Source organism: Leptonotus elevatus, chromosome 1 (genome assembly GCF_054856555.1).
Source record: "Leptonotus elevatus isolate MCC_2025b chromosome 1, RoL_Lele_1.0, whole genome shotgun sequence".
In the NCBI taxonomy this organism is placed as follows: Eukaryota; Metazoa; Chordata; class Actinopteri; order Syngnathiformes; family Syngnathidae; genus Leptonotus; species Leptonotus elevatus.
The window spans coordinates 27954576-27975614 of record NC_141239.1 but is presented as its reverse complement, the minus strand read 5'-3'; the positions used below and the strand labels follow the sequence as shown (position 1 = coordinate 27975614).

Genomic DNA, 21039 nt, shown 5'->3' with positions numbered 1-21039 from the left:
AGAAGGGCGACAAAGACACATAATGCGTTTTCACAATTAAAAACAGTTGTTGAATGTCTTAATTACATGAATATGGCATGTTTTTGTCAAAAGGATGATTTCACATTTTACTTTTTATTTTCTTGCTGACGTCAGCCATTTATAGACGGCGGCCAGTCTCATGCAAGTCAGCCAGCCTGCTTACTAGTGGGCCAATGGTGATTTCAGTTTTTGTTACCATGACAACCAGGGCAGTACCTGAGCTGAAAAAATTTGCTGTGGAAGGGTTTTTATACAAATTAGCCGTATTGTGATGTCACAGTTGTCAGAACACCTGACACAGACATAATTTCAGAACCAGGCATGCAGCGTAGCAAGATATTTACAAAGTTGCTTAATTTCATACTTGATGGGTGGGAGGCAATCCACAGACTCAACTACTCACAAACGAGCAATATGAGTCAATTTCACATAATATGTTCCCTTCAATACAACAATAAAAGACATGGTTTTGAGTTGTCCTGATTGCATTCCGGTTGTTGCACACTGCAGGTCTTAATGCTCAATTCAGATTTTTTTGTGAAACCCGATTTTTTTGAGTGAGCGTTCACATTACCTATTAATTGCGACCTCAGTCTGTCTGCTGTGCGGAGCGCAATTGGACTTTTGATGACGTCGAGGTTAGATATATGCGACTTAGCCGTTCAGACTGCAGTCGCATTGCAAAAATTCGAATATATGTATCCAATCTAGGACCACATATAAAAGTGACCAAGGTCGCATATGAAAAAAATTGGAATTGAGCCGTTCAGACTGACATAAAAAAGTCAGATACAGATGGCATTTGGGCAAAAACATCCGATCTGGGTCATATTTGCTTGCAGTGTGAACATAGCCATCAACAACTAAAGTGCGTCCATCTTATTTCCTGACGCTTCACCACTGATCTACGTTGTGTAAACAACGCTAAATGTTTGAGTCACTTATTTTGCAATAGCCGGAGAATATTACTTGTTGCAGTGGTCACTGTTGTAAATATTTAGCTTTGAAGGGCCTATATCAGGATAAATAAACTCCAAACTAAAAACACTGTCAAAGTTGTTTTCCTCCATTCATCCATCTCTGAGCATTCCAGCTCATTCTTGCTCACGAAGCACCAGCCCCTCCCAACGCAAGAAAACGACTGAGTCCTCACTGATCGACGTAGATACGGCAGTGGGCCTAGTGGTAAGCCGGGGACCCTCGCACTTGTGCATGTTCTGCAAAGTTTTGTGTGGCATATGTGGATAAGAACAGTCGAAGTGCTCTTCTCGTACACAACCCGAGGTCGAAGAATTGATACTCACCTGAACTGGTTTGAGCTGGGCTCTTGGGTCAAACACTCGCAGCATCTTGTCCTAGAGGGATAATAGTAATGATCATTAATACACATGATGGAAAAAGGCTTGTGGCATATTTTAATCAGGGAGGGTTTAGGCTAGAACTCATAGTTCCCGCCTCAATCAGGATTCTGAAGACATTTTTGGACAGTCGTATGGATTCAACTTTGGGAACAGTTTGGGGAAAGCCCCTTCTCTGCACCAGCATGCATAAAGGAAAGGTCCAAAAAGGAGGGATGGAAAAAATATATATATATATAAAGTAATTTGATTCCTAAGAATCGTTTTTTTGCTTGCCTGATAATTCTGCTTATCGATTCTTCTTATTGCAAATGAGTGATGGCGTCACACATGTAAGAAATGTATTTTGGCCCTCAACTTTTCCAACATGGGGTCAAGGCAGTAGAACTTGGAAGTGTGGCTGTAATTTATATGAAAATATAATACTGAGACGACACTTGCAAAGCTTTAACTTCGATTACAGATAGAGCTGTACAATGTAACACAAAAGAGTAGTGTAGAGTATGTATTATTGCATTAGATCGTGATATATTGTAATGGCAATGACAGTAATAATTTAAGGTCAGATGAGTTTGGTATGGAAGAACTTGAGAACCTCCCACGAACTATAAATATTGATATTGCATTTCATTTGTACGGCAGGGTAACTGTTCACAAATTAATTGATTTGCCTTTTTTTTCTGTGGAACCTATGCCCAGCTATTCACTACAAAAATGCCCCTATTCACGTTTTAGTGCTCTTTCTGAAACATTCTAAGACGCCACATGATTCTGCCAAAACCGGTCTAATTTAAGTTAATCGGTGATAATAAGTTTTGTATGTTGGGAAGGAGCCAGTGGAAATTACTAAAAGAGATTATTCTGCATATGAACACTCACGGTGCATTTTCTTTTTCTAATTTTGATTTCATGTGTAAGACATTTTTTGTAAGGGGTAATGTAACTTGAGTTTTAAATTATATTCAACTATTAAGAGATCCGATCATAGTTTTTGGTACATTTACGGTTTAAACCATTTACACAAATAAAATATAATCCTTTAGAGTGTGTGTCAATTGAATTGCCTTTTTGCTATTTTCGGCTGAGTGGTTATTAAAGGGTCTTCTTTGTTTGGTTTTAGGTGGGACCTGCAAAACATGTTTTCCTTCACGCAGCTGTATCTCAGACTACAGAGAAAGTTTCGTCAGTGCGATCACACACCTATTTATTATTAGCAATGCAGTGACCTCTTCGCGAACCCCTTTTCAGTCAGCCCTTGCCCGCCCAAAACACATTGTGCATCAATCACAGTGGCCAATCAGAGAGGGATCCCAGCTGATTGGGAGGAAACAGACCCTAATGAAATCCGGCTGTGACCGGGCCACGTGTGACATCAAACGGCGTCACTCAACATCGTGTGACTGTGTGACAAAATCAATAGGACAAAAGGCATAGGCATACTTTTATTCAGTGAAAAAGCACAATGTCATTTTTGATAAAAGATGACTGCTGTGTGAATGTTATGTGGGTGAGATTAATTTTTTATTTTTTAACTTTTGATTGTACTTTATCGAATGAATGAAAAAAAATTTATTAGAGAAGGAGAAAGAGAATACGTTTTCCCCACATGGATAGTCCATAAAGAAAATGTCAACTGTTTGTGTGTGTGTTTAGCAAGACCACCCACAGATATGATACCCCTCTCGGCTGTGACCTAATCCTGAACACACTCATTTTTATATTACCATATTTCCTCAACAGGAGTAGCTTATTTATTCAACAAGGTGGTATCAGACATACAAAAAGTTAATAGTAGCCTCGTTATTCTTTTCCCTCCCGATGGTGTTTAGAGTTATGTATTCAAGTGGCCGATGCTCCTGGAGATGAATTCCAAACAAGTTGCCAAAAGTAACTTTTCTTGAGAAAGAAAAAAGGAGGCATCTGTTTCACACCTCATGCGCACACATTCACAGACTCACTGGCACAAAGACACACACACTCATTCGAGGAACCACATTGGAAATAATCCAATGGCTTTGTGTTTTTATCCCTTTGGCAGTACTTATCTATAGTTTTGTTTGTCAATAAATCTTTCAATCATCAAAGACAATATTTGTATTTAAGTGGATCATGCGGAAAGTGATTAACTGAGGAGTGGCGTCTATTAAAGCAGATTATTATTATTTGGGGGAATAGTCTACACAAGTTGTCAAAAGTCAATTTTCCCTGAGGGTTAAGGGGGGGGGGGGGGAGTGTCCATTTGATGTGGAATTTATGTTGTGGACAAACTGCCTGTCACTTTTCCTTGGGAGGGAAACCCGAGACCTTCCATTTGACATGCAGTGTTTATGTATTGAAGTAGACGATGCACCAATAGATTAATTGAGATAACGCATCTAATATAGCAGAGCTCTTTTAGGTAAAAGTGTTAACAAGTTGCCAATAGCCACTTTTCTTATGCAACGTTTATGTATGAAAGGGAGGACAAAACCGCAAATTAATTGCGGCATTGAGTCTATTAACAAGAGTATCAAAACCTAGGGGGGAAAATTATTGTACATTTAGACCAGATATAAAATTTGTGATTAATCACGAGTTAACTATTGAAGTCATGCGATTAATTACAATTAAAAAATTGAATTGCCTGACACCCTAATTTTTAATAATCTTTTCTTTTTTGAAAAAAAGATTATTTAAAAAAAAAAGAAAGAAGAGAAGATTATTAAAAAATTTGGTCGTCAGGCGATACATTTTTTAAATTGTAATTAATCACATGACTTCAATAGTTAACTCATGATTAATCACAAATGTTATATCTGTTCTAAATGTACAATAAAAAAAATTCTAGGTTTTCATACTCTTGTTAACAAAAGTGGAAAAAATGTTAAACTAATAGAAATAGTTACAATGAATTTTTGACGTCTAAAGCCGTCAATGGCAGTGAATGAGTTAAGTGGAGTCTACGATCACATGTGGCTTTTATGCATTCAAGTGGAAGATGCACCCAGATATTAACTGGAGCGCGGTGTATTTTACAGTGCAGGCCACAATTTGAGGAAATACAGTAAAAATTTGCTAAGAAGTAATTTTTCACAGGAAAAATAGAGCCGTGCCGCTTTAATGCAAGTGAACAATATTGGTGGCAATGGGCTCTTTGTACAAATCCACTACTTCGTGAACTCAGTACCACTCCTTCATTTCCTGTCTTTTATGATTGGACAAACTGATTAATCCAGGTGTGCCTGACCTCAGTAAACATGACGACAATGGACAGGCACACCTGGATTAAGTTTGTCCAATCATGAAAGACAGGAAATGAAGGAGTGGTATTGAGTTCACGAAGTAGTGGATTTGTGCAAAGAGCCCATTAATTGGGGTACGGCATCTTTTAAAATTTGTGGAAATACGGTAAATTGCCAAAAATATCTTTATCTGAGCGGAAATTAGGCGGCCTCCATTTGACATGCAGAGTTTACGTATTCAAGTGATGCACCTGGAGATTAATTGAAGCGCGGTGTCAACTTTCTGTTTGAGAAAGTATTTTATGAAAGCTTGCAATCGGTCCACCATCTTCAGACGACCGCCAACTACTTTCTGGCTGCGCAAACACTCCGATGAGGGTCCGCTCACTTACAGATGTGACCACTAAGCAAACACACCCTCCAAGGCCCTAGGACACACAATGTATGTTTGCGTGTGTGCGTGCGTGTGAGTGCAGAAGCAGCAGCTGTTTAACCAAAGTGACACGGCCTCATTCACAGGCTTTTTTTTTAATGAGTTTTCCCGGCTCTGCTGTACACAACTTTCACTTGTATGCAAACACACGCACACACAGACAGAGGATGGAGAATCTTTAATCATGGGGCGCTTTCTTTGCGCCTCAAATGCACTTTGCTGCCAGACGCCCATCTCCGGTCTCCCACGGTTACACGCGAGGTGATTGGCAGCTTGGGCGATCCAAGATTCCTCTTGTGCCTCACTCTACAATGTGCCTTTTTAATGTAAAAGGGGGGTACAAGCGGGTGCAGATATCCAGTCGTACCTCTGACTGAAAATGCGGCGACCGCCCGGCCACTCCCTCATTTGAATAAATCATGAATGGGCCCTTTCTCCCCCTGCAAAAGTGTCAGAAAGATCATCTGGAGATCCAAACAAGACCTGTGTAGGCTTCCCTTCATGCCCCCCTTTCTCCTCTCTACACAGGCCAATGTTTACCCAATGGGAGCACCAGAGGGCTTGGACCCACATGTGCACAGGCCCTATTTGCTTTAATAAACCGGATTGGAGAAATTGAAAGAGGCCGTTTGGGTTAAATGACACCAGAGAATCTTGGTGGTCCTCCAGCCCGAGCTCTGATCTCAGCTCGTATTACCCCACCGAGTTCTCGAAGGTTCCTCCTGCTCCTCCATTGAGGCTGACGGCGGGGCAGGTAGCACTGATGAGGATGATTACCCCGTCAAGCTAAACATCATGATTGGGACGTGACCCGTGATGGTGACGGAGTAATTTGTTACTTGTCACGGCAAAAACAAACAAAGGGGATCAGCCTGACAATCAGACCCGTTAAGCGGACACATGTGCTGCTTTTTCGAACGGACGTTTATTCGGATTTAAGGGCAATTAAGACCATCACACGTCGCTCAATTCCACATCAGGACTCATTTTCACGTCAGTCAACTTCTGCCTGCATTTGTGTGAAATTCCAGAGCTCAGCTCATGTATACATGCCATTAGTAAGCACCTCCCCCCCTTTTTTTTTACGTAAAACATTATGTGAAGGGAAAAAGCAGGTGGCATTCATGAAAGTGAATGATGCACTCAGAGATTAACTGGTGCATGGTGTCTACTAAAAGTGAGGGTACTTTATGTGGAAAAAAAAGCTGAAAAGATGCTGAAAATCACTTTTCCTGAAGGGAAAAAAAGGATCTGGTATGCACAGTTTATGTATTCAAGTGGCCAAATGCAACCAGAAATTAATTGGGGCATGGTGTCTATTAGCCTCTATTTGAAGAAACGGCAACAGTTGCCAAATGTCATTTACAAGCCTCTACTTCCATGTGGGAGTTATGTATTAAGTATACAATATAGACAGGGATTAATTGGGGTAATGGCATCTACAAAAGTAGAAAAATGGCAAACAACTTGCCAAAAGTCACTTTCCTACAGTGGGGAAAAAAAAGAGACTATCCATTGAATGTGTACCATTTATGTATTCAAGTGGCCAGTGCAACCAGTCCTCTCTGAGAAAATATGGCCAATAAATTGACAAAACTTCTTTTTGCATGCAGGATTTATATATTTAAGTGGAACATGAATGTGATGAACTAATTTGCTCCCAAAAACATATAAAACCTTTCTAATTTAAATAGTGCCATGGTCCCAAAAACATATTTATATAAATGTTTTTTTTTTGTTTGTTTTTTGCAGCCTCTGACCTGAAGAGGTCACTTAAAGCAATGGTAGTTATTACAAAAAACGGCCAGTAAGTGGCAGCAGAGTATAAGAGATCAACCAGGGCCATGTTGCAACAAGCTCTTTTCCCCACAGTCTTAAAGAAATTTGGGAATAATGATGAAACTTAGCTATATTCTCATGCTAATTGCTGCAAAACGGAAACAGATACCAATATACGTTTTATTCCTGATGAAAGAAGAGACTCTAATCTTTATTTTGGTAGGTTCCTTGCTTTTATCGCAATAGAACACAATATTCTGTGGGCCTTGCAAAATCAGTCAAAATCCAGTAAAACAGCTGAGAGCGAAGGGAGTTGCTTCAGTGACTGCGTTGTCATTACTGTTTTTCGCAAAAATAAATGTGATATCGTACCATTACGATAAAGTACAATTTTGACTTGTCGGTGTTTCCATTGAAGAGCGTTTTGCTTCTGAGGCGCAATTCTCGTAATGTCCCGTCTTGCAAGATCTCGCAGTTCTTTAGGGGGTGCTCATGATGTTTACGGAAGACGGACGCTTGGAGTTGTTAATATTACTTTAAAAACATCTCTCTCCCCTCATCGGGCGGGTTCGGGGATTTGGTGTTGGTGTTGTGTGTGTGTGCGCGCTTATAACTTTCAACGATTTCAATGAGGACGTGCGCCGTATGTCACTCGATTGCTCGTTGCTCGGGGGAACGGCCATTTCTCATGCAACGATATGGAACATACATTGAACGGCGGCAAATTGGCTCTATTGCTAAATCGCTTTGTCCGTAAAAAGACCTCAGGAGGAAGCTCCGACACGAAATCGCGTCACTGTACTTCCTACTTCCTTTCCTCCGTGGCCCGGTAGGGGTCACATTATTACACAGGGAATGCACAAAAAGTGTTTCCATTACACTTTTGCAAAATACTTCTATTTCGACACGTCTCAAAAACCACCTCACGTGAGCGTAAAAACTTTTTTGCGATATTTGAGTTTTTTTTCCGAAAAACGTGTTTCCATTACCAGCTTGCTTTTGCGCAAAACTGGGGGTAATGGAAACACACCTAGTGAAAATGGCTGGGAGTGAATGAGTTAATTGGGGCGCGGCGGCCATTAAAGTGGAGGGCACTAATTGAGGAAATTCAGCAACTACTTTTCTTGATGGAAAAACATGTTTGCATGCAGCATTTACAATGTAAAGTGATCAAATTGCCAAACCTTTTTTTTCCTGAGAAGGTTAAAAACAACAACAAAAGCCCCCAATTTGACATTCAGTTTGGATGTATTCAAGTGGCCGATGAAGAGAGAATTTAATTACAGTAATTTCTGGACTATAAGGCGCGCCTGACTATAAGCCGCGCTAGCTAAATTTGGGGAATATTTACTACACATAAGCCGCTGACTGTAAGCTGCAGGTGTTTTAATGTTACTACACCGGGTTCCCGCTACTTTCTTTTTCATAATGAGGGCGCAAATTGTCTCGCTCTCGTTCTGCCTCTTCTTTCTTCGTTTGTTTTGCTCTGCCTGATTCTCTTGCGCTGCCTTTATAGTGCGCCCCCTTGTGATCTGATGGATAAGCTGCACCTTTGTATTAGCGCTGGGTCGAATGAAAGTGAAAAAAGTAGCGGCTTATAGTCCAGAAATAACTGTAGGCACGGCGTCTAGTGGAGCAGAGGCCACCATTTGAAGAAACGTGTTGCCAAAAGACATTCTTCCTGAGGGAGCCTCCATTTTCATAAAGCATTTATCTATTAAATTGAATGAGGCAGACAGCGATTCATTGGAGCATGGCGTGTATTAAAAATTATCGTTCATTGCTTGCTATGCTTGGTTTTGCAATTAGTTTACAATACCATGACCACAACTATTCTAGCAACCATTCGTAGCTTGCTAATAGTGCTCCTCACCCACAAGTTTCACTTTCACCTCAAAACCCATTATTTCTCCTGAACGCTACTCATAAAAGCCACATCACCTCTCGCCTTCCAAAATCAAACAACTGAATGGAAATCCCTGCGAGCGGTGTGATTAATCCCCGATGACGCCTTGGAGAACGGGCCACGTGGACACATTAAAAAAAACACACAGCCAGGCTTTCACTCTTGCAGCTTTGTCTAGTAATAATGTGTTCCCCTCGTATGGAGGAGTCACGTGAGGTCAAAGCAAATCTTTCAAAACTAACCATAACACACTTATGATTTTCTTCCCCCTTTGAAAATATTCAAACAATTGATCTCGGATTGCTAATCTGTGCCATGTGGTGTGTACACCTTGGAGGCAAGTCATTTATTCATGACGTTTTAATGGTGCACCCTAACAAGCCAAGGGCTTCATTGATTGTGGCTCACTGGCTACATCTAGTGGTAAAAAAATGCAATGGCAATAAACTTGAGTGAAAATTCAACCAAGGCAATCCTAATTGGCAACACTGGACGACTTTAAAACAACCGACCTCCTTGCATATGCCTGACATTTATTATTATCCGCACAAACAATTATAAGCAGTAGAAAGTTGATCACAACCTATTTTGAGGTATGATGAACAGAAATAGAAATCACCTCTAAAACCTTTACTAACTGCAACCTTCCTGTTACGTTGCGATTCAAACTGATCCAATGCAAATGTTTGTTTTAAATTAGTGACTCTAAAAGAGTGCAGTCAACTTTAAATATTGACCAAAATGGTGGTTAATGGTATTGAAATAAATTGAATATGATTTTCCCCTTCATTTTTGATACTACTTTTTACCCTGCTTTTGAAAGTCTGTTTATAAATGCTTTAAGATGTTGTCACTTTTTGCTTCCTTACTAATTTTGCTACTTTTTTGTTACTTTGCTTTTGAATGTCTTTAACTGCTTTGTTTGTGAAAGCTTCTAAATGTTGTACTTTTGATTATGTGAAGCATATTGAGTTGCCTTTTGTAGGAAATGTGCTATATAAATAAAGCTGCTTGGCCTTGACAATTTAATTATTAAAAATGCCCAGGGTCAAATTGATCCGGGGTCCTTCCTATCCCTGCTGACTTTTGAATAGAGTTCACTAGTGGTGCCCGCGCATGTGTGAGATCATGGTGAAAAGGTTAAAAGTTTTGTGGCGCTCACCTTGCAGGTGGAAACCAGCAGGGAACCGTCCTGTTTCCAACTCAGACTTTGCAGCTGGTCAGGGTGCTCCTCCAGAACTGAAGACATGACACGATATCATCAGCAATGCATTACCCTCATTCTGAGAAAAATATGATGCTTGTATAAAGATTGGGCCAACAAAATGAAGGAATGCACAAAAAATAGGTGATTATGCACAAGCACAAAACACATCATGAATGAAAGAAGATCTTCCATTTTGGACAAGACGGCATTCAGAGGTGAGCACAGCGTACAGTAGCTTGTGTGGCTTTTGTTATGCGCAACATGTGAAGAGATGACGTGCATTGTTAGGCTACAACTTCAGGAGGACATATTATGGAAAACAAACTTGTTAAGCCCTTGATAACAAATATTTGGGTCTGTCCAGCGCTTGCCTACCCACCCGGTGTGAAATTAAACAACCAAGTAAATCTTTTGTCTGCCTACAGCCTACTCTATTTCTAAAAATGTGTCCATGTGTGAACCATTCAGAATTTTGCAAAATTGTTATGTCCCATTTCGGCTCATTTACACTACCTCCCTTCGTGACTCTGATGCTAGGCTGGGTGATAATCCAGAGTCACTAAACAGAGCTGCACAGAGTTTTGTTTGCTTGCGCATAGATTTGCGTTAGCTTCTGATCAGCGGCACATACTTGATCGTTTGGTGCAATTTCGGACAGCGGCGTAGCGCTGCAGTGATATTTTGTGTTTCCACACACATGGATCCGCAAATAAATTGGCAGGCGTGTGTAGTGTATGAAGTAAAGCCTGCATAAGTAAAAAATATTTTATTGTCGCTTTTTCTCCCACACCTGGTCGCTACGCTATACCTCAGCCTTGTTTACCATGGTAACGGATACTGTACTCACCATTAGCACAGCAGTAAATGCAAGAGGGTGTTCAGTCTAATTTCAACAAGACAATAATATATAGTGTGTGCAGTGTACTACAATTTTTGATCATTTGAGTATTTTGAGGAATGTATGCCACAAACACATTATTAAGTTTTAAATGGAAAACAAATGCATAATGTGTCTCTTTAAAAGGTATATACAAAAAGGGAAAGCATAGGAAAACTTGTGATATTAAACAATATAAAACAAAAACACTATGGTCGCAAGGAAGAGAGATCAGCAGCCAGCTGTCATAGAATGAGGGAGCACAGTGTATGTTGCCCCTTTTACACTGCCTAGAGCACATTTCTCCACCTCAGGTACAGTAAAATGGGGACAATATTATAACTTGAGTTTGAGAGGTATAGTATTAGAGCCATAACAGAGGTTGTATGCTGCCTTAATGTTAATTTGTGGTGGCGGTACTGAATACATCCAGGAGGCCAGTGCATGTGATGAGTGTTCAGGGGAAGGCGGTGGTGGGAGCTGGCGGTGAGGGTTTGCAAAACCAAAAGGTTTACCTCTGCTGCTCGCAAACGTAGAGCCACAGGGCTGCGAGACGCAGGCCGGCGTGAGTTGAAATGAGACGCCGGCAACAACAAAAGAAAACAACAACAAAACAGGACAATGGCTACTCCCTTCCCACAGTCGCACACAAACGGACTGCAACACAAATAGTGCAAGACAAACACACTACTAGAGCCATACACTATATGGACAGAAGTATTGGGACACATTGTCAAATTTGGTCAGGATCGTAATAGACCTCCAACAAATGTCAAATGTGTCAGTGCAACTCCTTTGTCCCAATAATATTCTTCCTGGATGGCTTATGATTGTGCATGCCAAAGAAAACAACGCGATAACCTGCGAGCGGCGCATCATGGCGGTCCGTGTCCCAAATGAGCGGGCACTTGGCGGTGCCGACGGCCAGAAGTCCAGAAGAGGTTGGGTGGAAGAGCACCAGCTCCAGCCCTCCCCGCATGGGTCTGAGAGTAAGCTCGGGATCCAAGGGCTGTTGCAGGGCCGGGTCGCACAAACGCCACAGCTTCACCTGCGTGCACACACACAAGTTTTTTTTTTGATTACACTCAATGAAGGTATTCTCCTCAGTTCAACATAGTTCCTTGGCAACAACTACTCACTATTAACTATTAACTATAACAGTGGCGGGCAAACTCGTCCTGCAGGTTTTGGATGTATCCCTGCTCCAACGCCGCTGATTCCAAACAATAGGATCATTATCAAGCTTATGCAGTGCTTAGTGATGAGCTAATATATGAGCTGTGTTGGAGAAGGGAAACATCTAAATCCTGCAGGACTCCGGCCTTTGAGGACCGAATTTGCCCACCCCTGAACTATAACATACTTGAGAAAGTCTACACTTTGATCACATTTTGATTATTTGAGTTCAAATCCATTATGATGGCTCAAGTGTATAATGGCAAAACCATAAATTGTATCTTTTCACAATACCACCAATTTGAACACTTGATATACTGCATGCTTTTATTGCTAAAATGGTCATTCCTGCATGATTACAAGGGAATGAGAGTTGATTCAAATGAAATGAAATGCAATCAAGCTGGCCAACGTTCTACGAGGTAAAAAGAGAGCTGCCGAGTCTGAAAAACGGAGGACTTCCAGGGTAACGCCAGAACACCTGCAGCAGACCGTCACATGCACAAAAGGAGGCGGTTTAAATAACACACAGGGAGGCCGCTCGTATTGTCAGGGAGGAGGATGGAAGACAACATAAGATCCACGCATGATTGGGAGGAGTTGGTCATGAAAAGGAGGCGCTCACTGTTTCATCCGCGGAACATGTTGCCAGAAGACTCTCATCAAATGGAGAGAAGTCCAAGTCGGTCACCAGATCTGATGAAGGAATGGGACAAATCATAACGTGTACAAACTCTTTGGAGTGTCTAATGAAATATGAAAGGAAGCAAGGAAATATTTTGTCTTCACACACACTCCTTCTTTCCACACGCTAAACTTTACTTCCACTATTAGAAGCCTCTCACATAGCCGCAACACTCTAGCTCCGCCCTCGGTCATTATTAGGAATGAAATCCATACTTGCTATTGGCTCAGCAGTTCAATATTTTACATGAAAGCATTTCTGCTTTTTTTTTAGGCTGACTGGAATCCTCTCGGAATTAATTGTATTTATTGTTTTACCTCATGCAATTTCACATCCTCATTTATAAAGACAAGTGTTTGTACACTTCTTGAACCAGAAGTTTGAAATAAACAATTTGAAATGAACATTTGAAATTAATATGGGAGGCATTAACAGACAAACTTAAATTCTTATTATTGACCCAAGCACATCTCACAGACGTGTTATTAAGATACCTGGGAACAGTTCCAAACTGTGAATTAATGCTTAATGTCTCCTTTGAATTTTTTGGGCGCATTGATGAAAAGTACCAGAATGACAGGAGATATGTGTGACGCTCCATTGTCCATGCGCAGCAGGTTTCACAGACGTCAGCCCCAGCATGCCGCCCCCTGCAAACAGATCATCACAAGGTTCAAATACGCTGCTTGATCTTTTTTCTTCTTTTTTTTTTACCGCACACAGGCATCATCATCCCTCTTCCACTGTCTCAAAGGATGACCTTGTACATAAACATGATCGAGATAAAAAATGTGCTTCTTTTTCCTGCTCACATGTTTGTCAGTTTCCTATATTGCTACTAGTCACCATCAAAAATGTGAAATCACAACATTCAATAAGGAACTCCAAAAACACCTCTTATGGATTTGGAGGGATTCCATTTTGACACATTCTTTCACAATTGATCCCATATTTAATGCAATACAGTGAACCTTGGTGCCAAAGAACTATGTTGACGTCAGTTGAGGAGCTTCATTTGGACCAAAATAGCAAAAGTGTCCAAAAGGAATTCTTACCAGCCTGTTCTGTGTTGAAAGCCACCAGCTTGGCACTCGCCTTGATGTGGTTACCCTGGCAGGTGAAGGATCCACCACGGACATTGTTGATCCATCCCTGGAATTCCAAGACGCGACAAGCCACATGTGACAGAAATTATATCATGTATGCATGTAATGTGACCAGAGAGATTGTCATTGTTGCATTCTATGCTTGCCTCAACACTTTGAGAAGAACACACCTGTACATTAACGGTCTAAATTTGAAGATTTGTTTTGTGAAATTGTATTCATTTATTCCACAAAAGTCTATTGGCTCAGTCACTCCCAGCAATTTTCACTAAAGCAACCCATTTCGCTCTCGGCTGTTTTACTGGATTTTAACTGATTTTGCAAGGCCCACAGAATATTGTCTTATATTGCAATAAAAACATGGATCCTACCAAAATAAGTCTCTTCTTTCATCAGGGAAAAAATATTTGTATATGTTTCAGTTTTGCAGAAATTAGCATTAGAATATAGCTAAGTTTCATCATTATTCACAAACCTAATGAAAACACTGGGGGGAAAAAGCTTGTTGCAACATGGCTCTGGCTGATCTCGTGTACTCTGCTGCCACCTGCCGGCCGTTTTTGTAATAACTACCATTGCTTTAAGCCACTTATTCAGGTCAGAAGCTGCATCAAAGCCTCTGTATGACCATGGCAATATTTAAAATAGAACGTGTTTATACGTTTTTGGGAGCAAATTAGTTAAATAGTCTTCATTTGGTAGTTTTTCTATTGGCTACACTGTTTCTATTTATGTACATGCATGTTAGTTTTTGATTATTATTTTTTTAAAGTCTGATTACAGCCTTTGTGTTGCCTTGTCAATAAAATCAGCCTCAGGGAAATGAAAAAGAAACAGGAAGGGTTGAGCTGAATCAGATGCACTGCCCCATGTAAATTGAACTAGTGGGACTGTTTTTTAAACAAATAAGATCTCAAATTCATCCTCAAAGGCCCTGCGCTCTCTCTCCCTTGATGATGGCCTCTGTCCTCTGGTTGGTCAGATCAAAATTTGTAAATAACAAAACACTCTGCACATATTACATTGACTAATCAGCATCTCTTGTGAGTGCAGCGGGGTTATTTGAATTTCTTGATTTTGTCATGTTAGATGAACGCTGATACCGCACTGCTTCTGGTGATACAAGTGGCACAGTTGTGTGTTGTTTTATTGCATTTTTGTATAGCATTGGTTCTTAAAATTGCGACTTGATAGTGGTGACATTGATAGGTGGATTCAGTCATTTAAGTCCATCATAGGCGCAGGTAACACAGGCACGGCCGTCACCGCATTTATAGTAGAATTTCCTGTACAAGACCACAATCAATAGACTCCAAGCTACACAAGCTAAGTCATAGTGCAATGAAATGAAAAAAAAACAAAACAGGAAGGATTACGCTGACACTTAAGTTCCTGTGGATGCGCGAAGTGCTGAGGAAATGAAATGCTGCGCACTTTTTGATGAAAACATCTGTTTACGTCATATTCATTCATATAAGCCTTCTGTACGTCTATATGAATCCATGTCCTTTTAAAGAATTGGATTTCGCACATTCTTGCATAGATACATCCACATTCCCCTATTACTGTATTTGTATGCATGTTATGGTTACTTTAAGAGGAGGTTACATTCACCCATTATATTGTGTTTAGGTTCCTTTAAAAAAAAAAACTACTTTATATATTCTTCCACATGAGACGCATCCACTTTGTGCTTTGACAGAACTGCTGTGCTTTGCTGTGACGTTGAGTTTACAAGTCTTTACAGCAGCAACGGAGCGCCACCTGCTGTCTTTTAGATGCCGTGTACTGTACAGATTGGAGGAATATACACTGCACCTCTTGAACATTCCTGGGATTTTACAGTCACTATTACATAATGCACCGAGGAAAGCTGCAGGCGCTGCAATCTCACATAAATCTGTTTTTGAAACACATGCAAATACGGTCCTGTCCTGAAAGATATGCTGCGGTAGGAGTATAATGACCGTGATAGCCTGCTTTGCATCCATATTAAAGAAAAAAAATACCGGTCGCAGGTAAATGTAAAAGACAGTGGGTTGTTATAATTTCCATATGCAGGAAGTTAAACACACCAAGCAAGCAGGCGGTTCCCCCAATCCCACTCCCACCCACTACCTCACCCACCCACAACGACACAGTTTAACAGTGTCCCACAGCGATGCTAATTCAACAAAACGAGCAGACACCCCAGCTAGTCGATTACTCACATCCTTATTGGCGATTTTCGGAGTGGTGTTTTTGAATTTGGAGGTCTTAAAGCGGTTCATGGTGCCCTCCTCTCTGCGCTTGATGTGTCGAACTGTCGGTGCCTTCCGGGTGTCTCTGCTCTCGCTTGTGTCGAAAAGCTGCGGCTCTGCAAACACAGCAAAAGTGTTCCTGACAGCGCAGGTTGCGCCGCCCGGCGATGGTGTCCGCTCGTTTCACCGCACGCGAATGTCGCGGTCGGGCGGAGTTGCAGTTGGACAATCGATTGCAGTCGGTCGCGTGCGAGGGTGGTGTTGCTCGTGATGCATTGAATTACTACTCGGAATGTTGCATTTCATCCGCCTGCAGGTCTCCATACACGCTGCAGCCGTACGCTCGTTACCATCCCATGGAATGTGTTGGTATCACGTGTCTACGTAAAACGCAGTGTACTTTGATAGCAGACTCAGTAGTATTCGCATTGCCGAACAAAGGAAAATATCAATGTACAGAATACTTTCTTGTATATGTACAAGTGGACGTACTGTTTGCAGCATGACATCCTCTTTTTTTCGTACTGTTTATTCATCAGAACTAAACGCACAGTAGGTGTTACCACGAGAACTTCCGCTGAGTCATAGGCCTATCTACTTTTTATCTTTCTTATCTATCTTTCACATAGGTAGTCAGAATACTTTCGCATTGTTTACGCTGTGAAACGTTCGCAAACTTGTAATTTATTTTGACTACGCTGCCGTGCCGTAGGTATCTTTCAAATAGGGATAATGCACGCATGCGTAGAAGGCTTTTTGGGGGATTTTTACTTCCGCGTGCAGCTCGAAAAAACTCAATGAACCTAAATCAACCTGTATAAATGCACTAGGGGGGTTGGCTTTCTAATTTTTGCTTCTGTGTGCAAATCAGGAAACCACAAGTCCAAACCAACCTATAAAAATGAACCAGGTAATCAATAATCGTTATTACTAAACAAAACTTAGCTTTTCATGCGCATTTAACTAATTTCTCAGTACAAACTTTGTCAAGAAAGCAAGTTGTCGAATTTAGCATTTAGCTGCGTTTGTTTTCTATCTGTCAGAGCTCCCAAAACGCTCCTCTGTTTGGGGAAGGTGACGACGTCAGGACCCCATCAAACGAGTCCAAAGTCAGGTGAAAAAATATCTATCACCAATCTGCACCACATGATTTACTTTAATTTCGATTCCCGTTTACTTTTAAATCGTCAACGTTTTTAGAGAGTCATCACTTGTCGAAGGAAAACAATACTTCTATCACCAGTTGATAATTCTGGCTTCATAAAATTGATTAATCTTTGGGTTTTTACGCACGTACCTAATTACTAAACTTATGTAATCATAGTGTACCTGGCTGTTGCAGTTGTGAACAACCGACGGTCAGCAAAGCATTATCCCACAATATTTCGTGTTGCCACGAAAAAGCAATATGTCACAAGTTCACAACACCGATGTACATGAAAAAAGTTCATCTCGTCAGCCATCACTCCTGACAACATTGAAACCTACCCAGAAGTTGTTCTCAGCCGCCTTAAGGAGTGTCTCAATTGTTAAAGGCGCACCGAGGTGCAAGGATCAAGCACCGTATTTCGAGGAGGAGCAGGCATCGGGACCGGGTCAGAGCATCAAGGTGCAAAGATCAGGCATCGAGGTGCGAGGAGGAGTGAGCGTCCAGGAGCGAGTATCAAGGAGCGAACACCGAAGCTGGATGCGCAAGGTGCGAGGATCCAAGTGCGATCAGGAGGGCCAACGAGGTTGCGCGGGAAACGAGTGTGCAGTAGCAGCTGGACTGTTAACGACACAGGACAGTTAATCCTCTCATCTGTTATTCCCTGTTTATTTTTGTCAGAATCAATATATTCAGTTTTTTTTTTGGGGGGGGGGGGGGTATTTAATATTTGACCATTGTGTTTGGCCACAAAGAAAATAAACGTTTGATGGTTCTACATTTAAAAAAAATTGCATTCATGGTAAATACCTAAGCAACATAACGCTATATACATATTTACAAGTCACTCCAAATATGTTGCACACAAATTGAAACATTAACATCATCATAATGTCATAACATTGTGAACCAGCCATTTTTTTCCAGGATGGGCATTATTACACCATTATTGGTGGTAAACAGGGCTTACAAACAGCACTCACAATGTGCAAAATATGTTGTCAACATGATTATTTGTAAGTTCCAATTATTCATGGTTACTGTTCTGGCAAATTGGACTATATTTATACTTCGTTTGCCATGGCCCAAAAGCGACACTGCATGTATCAGTATTATATGTTCGTCCATGTAAACTGACCAATACAATTGGATCTTTGACGTCTACAGCTGTCAATGGCATCAAATGAGTTTTTAAATATGCAGATTCTGCTGTCTCACAAATTTCTGATTGCATCACAACGCAAAATCATGTAAATTCGATTCTTCAAATATCCCTTTGGTGGTAAGAGTGGAGAGAATAAACATGATTATTTTTGTTGCAGGCACCCCGTGGTTGCCTTCCTGCATCTGTTCTTCCGCACCGGTGCCATCTTGGTCTACTTAATGTGCGGCTTCTTCAGCAGTCACTTCATCACCTGCATGGTCACCATCATCATCCTCCTGTCGTGTGACTTCTGGACTGTCAAGGTAAGATTGCAGCAGGTTTGTTTCAGGCGAAGCGTTAATGTATTTGAGGGAGTGCTAACTGATCGTGTTAATCAAAACTAAGAATGATTGTCATTGTAAAGGAAGCCATTTTCTTTGTAGAACGTGTCGGGGAGATTGCTGGTGGGCCTTCGGTGGTGGAATCGAGTAGATGAGGATGGGACGAGCCATTGGGTGTTCGAGGCAAGGAAGGTAAATGGGGAATTAGATATTCAGAACAACAAAGCATGCTTTCAGCAAGTCTTTGAAGTAGATTGTGTTTGGCAAGTGTTCCCAATATAAAAAAAAAAGTTTTCAAATAGGAAAAACTGTAGAAGTCTTAAAACGTCTCAAGTTTGAGTGAAAAAAATAGGTCCATAAATTCAGCCATTGAGTAAAAACATAAACTCTCTCATTTTAGTCTTTAGATTAAAAAGAAAAAGCCTACGTGTCTTTAAATGCGTAAATGTTTAATTTTTATTAATGCTTTAAGTTGTATTTTAGTATTACATTTTTATAGGGGTGCATAACATCTTTAATTGGAATTAAAGTACTGTGTTATAGTTGTTTTATTTTGAAAAAAAAAGCTTATAGTTTATAAGTTTATACTTTTTCTGAAATCACTAAAACATATATTTTCCCTGTGTTTGTTTGTTTTAGCAACATAGTATTAAATTTGAGTATTAGATGCCTAATCATACATTTTAGTCTTTAAGTTAAAAAGATAGTCATACCTATGAATTTTTGAATTAATAAGTCATAAAATGGCTTGGAGTAAAAAAATTAATTAAAAGCTTTAAATTTAGTATTTATATTCCCAAAACAAGATTTAAAAACAAACAAACCGTTCTCTTCAATTTGAAGTCATACTTTTAAGTCTTTAAGTCAAAACAATTAAAAGACAAAAAACAACAACATAAAATGTCTTAAAGTTATTATATCATGGTATTTTAAGCCCTTCCATAGTTAACTATAGGAATATAATGATTAAATCTTACCTTTGACACCATGTCGGTGTAATTTTTTAGGCAATATTCTGTATTTCGCTGTCAATTTTTCTAACGCGGAAGTAAAATGCCCGGTTCAGTATAACCCCGCCTCTCCCCGTGTGGTTTCGGGTTGGGAGGGGCTGGTGCTTGGAGGGCAGAATGACGTCATATTCCTGAGAGAGGGGCGAATGGAGGAAATTAGCATTTTAACATGGCTAAAAGTTTCTGTCCCTTTAAATTGGGGTCAGAAAGGGTCTTTGAAAATCTTAAAATTGAGTTGTTAATTTAACAAAAACAAACGGGGAGCCCTGAAAATGTATTTTTTATTTGAAGTCCTTGTCGTACAAAAAATGCTGGTTTTTCACCGTCTCCACAGAGGAACAGTCGGGACCCAACGACAAGCGCAGAGTCCAAGATTTTCTGGCTTGGCCTCATTGTTTTTCCAGTCCTTTGGCTCAGCTTCATCTTCAGCATCATCCTTAACTTCCAAATTAAATGGCTGGTCAGTTTTTTGTTGTTGTTGTTGTTTTGTTTTACACAATTAAATACCCCATGAAGCAACTTGCTTCCCACAGTCATGCTTTTAAACTTTGTGCCCCTTCCAGGCTGTTGGACTGATGGGCCTCGTGCTACAAGGGGCCAACCTGTACGGCTACGTCAGATGTAAGTTGAGGGGCACGTCCAGCTTCACCAACGTGGCCAAGAGCTACTTCGGGGCACAACTTCTTAAACAGGTAGGCCGCACCGTAACATTTACACTCATTTCTTGACTTTTGAATCACTTTGTCTCACAGCTTGGTTCTCTTTCTTCTCATTTATTCCAAGGCTATGAGGACAACAGATGAGGTGTCGGCGTAGAAATGTGTGGACAAGTGCTAAACCTCTTTGGGATGAAGGTCTTATTTTTACAGGGTGTTGCTGTTTTTTGAATCATCTATTTTTTCATCATCTTCATTTTAAATGTGAATCAAGGAAAATACACATTTTCCACTTATGTTGTGCAAAAACGATGCAATACGCAAATTATTATTTTTTTACCTTCAATGCATGGAGTTACTGTAACATGCTTAATTGCTGATGTCTTGGAAAAAATGTTAGCACTTTTTATTACAAATAAGCTCTTTCAGAACAAGTTGTGGCTGCTGATCAAAATAAAATGGGTATGAAGTCATTTGTTACAGTTTACAGGAATACAAATAAAAGAAACTGCTATTGATGACGTCCCTTTCTTCACTGAGAAACTATTCATGATCAAATTTCAAAGCCTTATGATTATCTCATTTTCACAGCAACCTAATCGCGCTACGAAAATTCAAGCCATCTGCTGGAAACATTGCCGCCTGTAGAGGGCAGCAAAGACTTATATAGTGCAAGCTGGCACGCCAACATAAAAGAAAATACAGTAGTTAAGATATACAGTACTTTAGTTT

The 21039-nt window shown here is 40.5% G+C and overlaps 2 protein-coding genes across 3 annotated transcripts in view; one reads left to right on the top strand and one right to left on the bottom strand.

The window, feature by feature from the left end:
• coro7 (coronin 7) overlaps positions 1 to 17690 on the bottom strand; it is a 120879-nt gene extending 103189 nt beyond the window's left edge. Inside the window, exons 1-8 of one of the 2 annotated variants that reach the window (XM_086088521.1) lie at positions 17498 to 17690; positions 15980 to 16125; positions 13719 to 13815; positions 13233 to 13313; positions 12604 to 12674; positions 11664 to 11850; positions 9881 to 9957; positions 1326 to 1376 (exon numbers count right to left, since the gene is read on the bottom strand). In XM_086088521.1, coding sequence (XP_085944647.1) covers positions 1326 to 1376; positions 9881 to 9957; positions 11664 to 11850; positions 12604 to 12674; positions 13233 to 13313; positions 13719 to 13815; positions 15980 to 16039 — 624 coding nt within the window. In that variant the 5' untranslated portion in view covers positions 16040 to 16125; positions 17498 to 17690. Of the gene's footprint in view, positions 1 to 1325; positions 1377 to 9880; positions 9958 to 11663; positions 11851 to 12603; positions 12675 to 13232; positions 13314 to 13718; positions 13816 to 15979; positions 16468 to 17497 lie in introns of those variants that run through there. The other variant, XM_086088511.1, reaches the window with a different exon arrangement.
• Positions 16751 to 20825, top strand: LOC147181469 (Golgi apparatus membrane protein TVP23 homolog B-like). Its single transcript, XM_086088535.1, has 7 exons — positions 16751 to 16919; positions 17053 to 17123; positions 18479 to 18623; positions 18744 to 18833; positions 19986 to 20111; positions 20215 to 20343; positions 20435 to 20825. The coding sequence occupies exons 1-7, from the start codon at positions 16911 to 16913 to the stop codon at positions 20465 to 20467; spliced, it is 603 nt and encodes a 200-aa protein (XP_085944661.1). The 5' UTR covers positions 16751 to 16910; the 3' UTR covers positions 20468 to 20825.
• The last annotated feature ends 214 nt before the right edge of the window (positions 20826 to 21039 follow it).

Coding starts and splice junctions, on each gene's coding strand:
- LOC147181469 (XM_086088535.1), top strand. Junction 17,124..18,478: donor TCAAACGAGTCCAAAGTCAG/GTGAAAAAATAT, acceptor TTTTTGTTGCAG/GCACCCCGTGGTTGCCTTCC. Junction 20,344..20,434: donor GGGCACAACTTCTTAAACAG/GTAGGCCGCACC, acceptor ATTTATTCCAAG/GCTATGAGGACAACAGATGA.